The sequence below is a fragment of the Astyanax mexicanus genome, chromosome 3 (genome assembly GCF_023375975.1).
Source record: "Astyanax mexicanus isolate ESR-SI-001 chromosome 3, AstMex3_surface, whole genome shotgun sequence".
In the NCBI taxonomy this organism is placed as follows: domain Eukaryota; kingdom Metazoa; phylum Chordata; class Actinopteri; order Characiformes; family Acestrorhamphidae; genus Astyanax; species Astyanax mexicanus.
This window is the reverse complement of record NC_064410.1, coordinates 52,388,263-52,396,661: the sequence shown is the minus strand read 5'-3', so window position 1 is coordinate 52,396,661 and position 8,399 is coordinate 52,388,263. Positions and strand designations below refer to the sequence as shown.

Genomic DNA, 8,399 nt, shown 5'->3' with positions numbered 1-8,399 from the left:
TTTCACTGATCAGGCCTTATATTTCAGGGCCAGCCTGTGACAGTTGAATGCAAAAATAAATTATAGTTTCTATAAACATTTTTTATAACAATATTACTTTTATGATGTGGGGAGAAAAATCATCATAATCGAATCATTTCTATTCATGTGTATGAAATAGAAATTTCTTTAAATACAAGGGAAAACACAAAAAAGAGACACAAGCCCAGAAGTAGTGAGTTATGCTTTATTTGAAGAACTAATGTGAAAATATACCTTTCCCTCTGCTGAGTATCTACTAAGTTATTAACAGAGAGATGATTAAACACTAAATATCTCAAATATATTTCAGTTTTATTGATTAATTGTTTCTGTGCTACAGCTGGTGTGAGCTACTTTCAGATGAAGGTGCTCTGAGATATGTACAGTATATGTACAATTTCCTTTCGAAAGCTAAGCCGGAAGCTTCTACAGTAATCCATATCTCAAAGGAGGCAATGAAAGGCTCTAAAGTCCCCAAGCACACTGACTGTGTTACATAACGAGTGAAATTACGTAGTGTTGATTATTGTGTTCATCCACAGGTGCACAGTGTTCACATATTAAACAGGGTTATAGTGTGAAAATAAGGATTAACATCAGTCCCTTTATTATCAATCAACAAACAGACAACTAAATCTGACCGGTGTTTTAGAAATTGCACTGATTACCTAATTCCTAAAATAAGTGATTACATTCCTATTACATAAACAGACATGAGACATTCAAAAGCTGCTGAAGAAACATATGGGGATATCATAATTATGTGTCAGTTTGTGAATTTCCCTTAATGTCTACAATAGATCATTTTTAACAATCTCAGAGCAAGACAGACAGGTAACAGTACAGAGCAGATACTGAAGAATAACAGCAGCTGTTTTAACTACAGTTAATATTGTGCTGTTCATGTGATTATTATCTAACATTAAACTTCTGCGCATGCACAAACAATATTTCAGTGTACAATCATGATGGCACAAATTGACAAATCACTTTTGTACTAGAAACGTACACCAATCAGCCATAATATTAAAACCACCAAAAATGTTATCTTCTATCAAGTCATCTATCAAGACTTGGGATCTATTTATTAGGCAGTAAGTGAACAGTCAGTTCTTGAAGTTCATGTAGACAGAATAAATAAGAAGAATTATAGCCAAACTAGGCATGGGCAATGTGACTATGTTTTATTGAAGAGTGGTCAAAAAAATAAGAGACCACTTAAAAATGATGAGTTTCATTGAATTCACCAAATGAAAACCTCTGGAATATAATCAAGAGGAAGATGGATGGTCACAAGCCATCAAACCAAGCTGAACTGCTTGAATTTTTGCACCAGAAGTGGCATAACGTTATCCAAAAGCAGTGTGTAAGACTGGTGGAGGAGGACATGCCAAAATGCATAAAAACTGTGATTAAAAACCACCAAATGTTGATTTCTGAACTATTAAAACTTAATGAATATGAACGTGTTTTCTTTGCATTATTTGAGGTCTGAAAGCTCTTCTTTTTTGTCACTTCAGCCATTTCTCATTTCCTGCAAATAAATGCTTTAAATGACAATATTTGTATTTGGATTTACTGTACTCTTCTGAACATATTGTGAATATCATAAGTGATAAAAGAACACTGAACTCCTGTACATTTCATTACAAAGAGCGTAATTCATCATGTTTATTTGAATGCAGTGCAGCAAGTAATATAATACAGAAAAATGATAAATCCTGCACCTAACAACTGGAGTTATGCCCAGGGCTCAGCCAGGATCTATTATTCACCCAACTAACAACAACAACCGAAACACAGCATAACACTATGTTCCTGGTCCATTTCCTCAATGACCAATTTATTGAATAAAAACTGTATTAAACATTGTACATAGTTTATTTTTAATTAGCAGTATAGTACTATATTATTATTAATTTAATATACATATTGTTACTATATTAGTAATACAGTATATTATTTGAATAGCTGTTTTTAAGAATCTGCCACTACTGATACATTCTGTTTGTGTACCAAAATATTGCAGTAATCATAAAAATGACCCACTAAAGGTGCCCCAAGGAGGGACAACCAGTGAACCAGCAACATGGGCCTTCAAGGCTCAGTGATGCAATTCATTGAGGCTCTTTCTCACAAAGTACAGGATCTAAATGATCTGCTGCTACTGTCTTCAGAGGTCTTGTGAAGTCTATGACCTAATGGGTTAGATAAGTTTTGGTGGCACAAGGATATTTTAACATTATATTATGCAAGTGGGTTTAATGTTATGGCTGATCAGTGTATGCCTGTGCATCTGATATTATTATACTGGTTGACGGGCTTAAAAAATATTAAAACATGATAAAACAATGTTAAAAAATAAACAACTAATGGTTACATTACATGAAATCTTTGATAACTAACAAAGAAAAGTTATAAAATTCATACATCAAGCAGCTTCACACACACAGACTAAGCAGTGCTAGAGTGTGAGGTTTAATTAGGTTAGACTTATTTGATTCCGTGGGCTTATCATGTAGGACTGTCTCAGTCTGTGTCTGAGACACTTGTGTCAAAACAAAAAAAAACTTCCATGGAAAACAGGATTGAGGAAAATATTTTACTTTTGTCAACACAAAGGCAGATAACTGCCAAACACAAAATGCAAAAGTCTGAAACATGATGCTCAAAATTACACTAATAAAACAAATAGAATTGCTTTAGTATTATCAGGGACCACTTTAAAAAGATGATATACCTTAACTGCTGTTTTTTGCTGACTCCAGATCAGCAGAAATTCAAATTTAATATAATCTAGAGTGTAAAATCTGATCAGTTAGCTGTAAAGGAAAAATGATCTCAGTAAAACAATCTCTAATACCTGCATCCAATCCTCTAAACTATGGAATTGTGCTAATAGATGTTAGTCTAGTCTGGGTCTTAATCATATAGCACAGATTGTCTTACACTACAAAAGGGATTTTCAGTGGAGAACTCTCACTGCCAGCATCATTTAGGACTGGGACTAAGCCTAATTTGTGTCTGAGAGACCAGCACTGACTGATTGGGGGCTACCAGTAGAGATGTTCTGGGAAGCATAACGAAGCTGTCGGTCAACCAGCAAGCTCTGTTGGCTCTGTCACCAGCTTGGACCCATCCCAAACTGTCTTGAACTGCTCTGGCACTGGGAACTCTCTCTGTTAGAATAAGGCAAAATATGGCATTGTAAGTAATATACCAGTCTGTTTTAATTAACAATTAACAATTTAATGTAACCTCTGAGTAAACTGAAACAGTACAAACACTAGCAGTTAACTGCCAGAGCTTTTAAGGAAAAAATAACAAATCGGCAAAATAATTTCAACTGATTTTCCCCCAAAACATTGGTAATTGGTTGTAATTTGTAGATGGTCTGTAGCCATAGTAATTTTAGCTTGAAAAATAAAATGTTAAATTGATGCATACAATTTATAAAAGCTTTAAACTACTGAAGAAATTTTGGATCTTCTAAGAATTTTATTATTAGAGTAGGATCAATAAAAAGTTTAATTTTTGAATACTTATATTTCAGAAACACAAAAGACTAATTTTAAGGGTGTTTTCCCACAAGTGTTTTTTCCAGACCTGAAAATGGATGTGAAATGAGTCAAATGCAGTACAGCCTGCACTGAAAGACTGCAGCAAGTGCCTGATCACATGAAACAACAAGATACAAGCGGAAATAATTTTAAATATATAAAGTGTGAAAACACCCTAAATCAGTTCTACGAGAAATCAATCGGAATCCTCATTTCATTCCAAACATATCAGTGAAATAAAGAAATGCTAAAAAGTAAAGATAATTCTAAGAAGGAGATCACTCACATAGTCATCATCTTCCTGAGGAACCAGGATGTTCATTTCAGAACTCTTGGCACTGACAATCTCACAGTCGAGAGACTCCTTACTCAAGTAGACGTGGCATCCCTCTGTCTTATTGATGGACATGGTAGGCACTTTCCCCAGGACCTAGGAGAAGGATGAGTGTATTGTTCTGGTCTTACTCTGTTCTCAGCAGTGCTTCACATGGCTGTATCTCTGTGTATGTGTATCTAACCTGGAGCTGAATGTCCCTGGAGTTGATAACTTCAAGTATTCCAACCACATTTTCAAACACAAGTCCAAGCTTCTTGCAGTTGTCTAGATACAAAACATTGCATGACATCACAAATAAGACCTAAAATACGTTCTAAGATCAGAGTGAATGGTGATATAAAACAGGTTTTAAAATCATAACTTACCCACAATGATTGAGTTGACTTTGCCTTTGATCTGAATTGTGGAGTTGTTGCAGCTAAAGATATAAACCACCTGTTTTAGCTCAGTCTCCTCTATCACCAGATCATGGGTCTGCTCCTGATACTCCTGAAGACCACACACACACACACACACACAGCATCATTGGACAATGTTTGAATGTTTGACTTAACGCTTAACTGTGTTTGAAATTCTGCAGCGAATTTTGACAACTTGAAAATCTTAATGAAGCTCTAAAGAGATACACAATCGGAACAAAAGTATTGGGACATTATATTACATTTATTAAACACATTTTAAAAGTGCATCCTGCTTTTGTTAGAGTACCTGTCTCTACTGTATAGGCTTTCAACTAGATTTTGGATTATTGCTGAGAGGACTTGATGGCATTCAGTGACAAGCGAGATTGGAATGTTGGATAGTAATGGTCCAGTTACACCCAAAAGAGCAATTGTTAAAATGAAATAAATATAAAATAAAATAATAAAATAAAACAGATATCAAGATAAATACACAAAATATAAAAGGCTTTTATCCTAAAAGAGATAGAGATAGTCTGGCTATAACTCACACCACAAAAAAGGTGTGGTATCAGACAGGAGATGCTATCTTCTGAACTAAATACCTGTAAATGTAAATACCTGGAAATAAAAGCTGAAATGCGGATATTTTGTGTCATATTAATCTTTTAATATCAAACTCAAAAGTTTTCAGTCTACAGCAGAAATAAAGGAATTGACCTTACTGTTCCAATACTTTTGGAGGGCACTGTATAGTGCACATCTACACTTAAGACTTTAGTATTAGGCATACTGATTTTAACAGTGTAAAACATCAAACAATATGCAACTGAAATGAAGGTAAATTGTGGCTAATAGAACCTACCACCCTCCACTTCTTCCCCTCCAGTTCCAGTACAGGTGAGTGTTTCTTGGCTGGTGTGGGAGCAGATGAGCTGGATGCTTTGCCTTTTGTTGGAGAGGTCTTCTGTGCTTCACCCTGAGAACGTAGGTTTGGGTTCTTATGGGTCTTCTGCTGATCGGACACATGCTTCAGCCCTAATAAACAAACAAAATTTACATTTAAATTCTGTAACTTGAGGCATATGATGAAACATAGGATAGGAAACTGACAGTTATAAACATTATATACATTAACATGCCAAAAGTCATGGGATAGTAGTGTGTAAATTGCTCCTTGGAAATTCCAACACCTGTATGAGTTGTGAGATTTAATTTTGTGGTAATGCTTTCAGAAAATGATCTCTAAAAATGTTTAGAGATTTTGAAATTGGGCTGGCAGGATAATAAACGGCAACATCTGGCGAGTCTTTGTCAGAAATCATCAATATTTTTGTTGAAGCATAGCTGCTCTAAACTCCCTAAGACTCGCATCCCAATTTTACTTACTGAAGTCACTGTAGCGCCACCAAGTGGAGTAATGAAGCAGTCAAATGAACAAAGTAAGTGCTGAAGAATATTGGTTGTAAAATTCTAAGAAACTGACACCAATAAATCATAATTCCTGGTATTTACTTATCTAGAAGTATTTCATCCTTTTCAGAAACACAGATGCTGTGAAGTATCATAGAGAATTGTCTTGCGATATATAGAAGCATTGCAGAATCACAGTATAGTAATATTGTTATTGTGAGCAAAGTATCATGATAATATTGCATCGTAAGATGTCCTGTGATTCCAACCTCTAGTCTAAAAACTAAAAACAGCAAACTGCAAGTACAACCTGTGAGAATAATATACAAATATTACTGTTAACTATTGATGATGTGTAAAGGTTGCATAAGCTTTGCTGATTCAAATATCAGGATAGATGTGTCTATAGCAGATGGTATAGCTGTATAGTGACAATGCTTGTCATCAAATCCCATAAATAAATAAATCAAAAGGTTTAATACTGTTAGTGATGGCCTCCCCCTGGTTGAGCTGGGCAAACAGAGCTGAACGCTGGGCCGCACTGTTGTCAGGTTTAGGCTCCTCGTCTGTGAATATGGGTGGAGGTGGTGGTGGAGGAGGAGGAGGGCAGGGACCAGCAGGCTTAGCCACAAACAGAGATGGAGGAGCTACAGGACCCTGTGAAAAACACTGGAATCAGTTAATCAGAACTGTATTATGAATATGAGGTCATAAAGCAGTAAAAAAATTTGTAATCATATTAAATAAATAAGTTATGATTATACATTATAAAGAATATTAATTAAAACTTCTGCAAGATTGAATATATGTTATAATTTGAACAAAGTTATTCAGAGTGGTTTTATGGTAAACGTATCATCTAGAGCAACATATAAATTTACAGTGTTTTTATAAGAATCAAATAAAAACTGATAATATCTGTAAAAGTTCTTCTAACACCAAAGATTTTGGATAAAATTAATGTTTAAAGCTATTCATAGTAGAGGGGGGGCATCCAGGGCACTGTATGGGGAATGAATACCAAAAGAATATACTTTACCATTACATGCTTAAAATTTCATTATATATCAACATTCAGTACACTCATGAAGGTACATTTAATATTTTGGATAAAACACAAATTGTACATTTACATTGAATACATGCCAAACATTTCTTTCATTTACCAGAAGTGTAAATAATCCAATGCAGGGGTTTCACACTAAACCCATCTCGATTATATTCATCACTGAATTCTATAAAAATATATATATTTTAGGGTGAATCACATTTAAATTGATAAGTTTCAGAAACTGCAGTACAAAGTCAGCCCAGTAGGAGGAGTAACAGGCAACACCTTGACTCATTTCACTGATCTGAACCAAAGTCAATTGGTTACAATAATAGTTAAAAGTTAGCAGTTACAAAATATAAAATATAAGTACAATATTTCAGTTTTAAATTCAGATTCAGAAGTTTACGTACTGTCAAAAAACAGTAAATTGCCCCAGAAATAACTGTGATAAACAATATTATTGTCATTTAGGACAGTTGTACGCCACAAATGTAACTAAATATAATGGCATAATCAGGTAGTTACATCCTTCAAATTATAAGGGTATGTTAATTAAGGGTACTTTCAAGAGAATGTCTTAAATAATTATTAATTGAAAATAGTAAAGACATTAATAATCATTACACAACTTTTAACTGTTGTCTCAATTCATTATCATTTACAACAATAATAATTAGTTGAGAGAGTACTTAACCATTTAACCATGTCATCAGCCGAGCCTTTGTCTATTTGTTACTTGTATCATTTTATTTTCTTGTTTGTTTAATAATAGTGATCTATTCTCGCTCCAACTTACGTGCTGTCTTCACGTTCAGTTAAGATACTTCAGTGGGGAAAACATACTGTTTGCACGTTTTATAATGTTTTAACCAACAAAATTACATTGAACGTTTAGTACATTTCACCTACATGCGTTCTGTTAAATATGCATTGGCTTGTCTCACAAAGCCTTACCGTATGCATTTTAGCTTTAAATGTAGTGACAGCAGTTAAAACACCAGGCCTCAGAAACAGATGAATGTGGGGCAGTTGGTTACCATGTTAAACGAGACACGCTCACGCTTTTCCCCGCGTCAGCACAGCTGCTGTCGACAGTTGCACACAATCCCCTTCTTCAACACTCCACCACTACAACAACTGCTACACACACGTCTTTTCTTTTCCTACATAAACACGCTCACACTCTCCTGTCACTCCAAATGCTTCTGCTGATGTCTGAGTTCAGCACGGGTTCAGGACTCATGGACCTTAACCTATGACCCCTAAAGGTCAGAGCGTAACGGCATTTAAATCCACAGTAAGTCCACAACACGGGGCGCGTGTAGACGAGACAGAGAGAGAGAGGGAGGGAGAGAGAGAGAGAGAGAGAGAAAGAGAGGGAGAGAGAGAGAGAGAGGCTGGGTTAACATATGAACAGATACGTTAGGCTGGCACCTGATATTGTCATGGAGTCAAAGAGTCGAATACATGTGAGGGGAGTTTAAATTACACACAGTGTTTGTGTGTGTGTGAGAGCAGGTGGGTTATCTGAACACACACTAGGCTTTTGTTGGGGGGCATTTCTTTGGTAAAACCCTTTCTTTCAAGTAGCCCCTGAGAGCCACCTGTCTACA

General features: G+C 35.4%; 1 protein-coding gene across 2 annotated transcripts in view; it reads right to left on the bottom strand.

Annotated features, from left to right (window-relative positions):
- Positions 1 to 212: 212 nt before the first annotated feature.
- Positions 213 to 8,399, bottom strand: part of cap2 (cyclase associated actin cytoskeleton regulatory protein 2) — a 39,347-nt gene continuing 31,160 nt past the window's right edge. For both annotated transcript variants that reach the window (XM_007245750.3, XM_022683326.2), the window contains exons 8-13: positions 6,215 to 6,389; positions 5,185 to 5,357; positions 4,284 to 4,407; positions 4,100 to 4,182; positions 3,868 to 4,011; positions 213 to 3,200 (exon numbers count right to left, since the gene is read on the bottom strand). In XM_007245750.3, the coding sequence (XP_007245812.1) occupies positions 3,117 to 3,200; positions 3,868 to 4,011; positions 4,100 to 4,182; positions 4,284 to 4,407; positions 5,185 to 5,357; positions 6,215 to 6,389 (783 nt within the window). In that variant the 3' untranslated portion in view covers positions 213 to 3,116. The remainder of the gene's footprint in view (positions 3,201 to 3,867; positions 4,012 to 4,099; positions 4,183 to 4,283; positions 4,408 to 5,184; positions 5,358 to 6,214; positions 6,390 to 8,399) is intronic.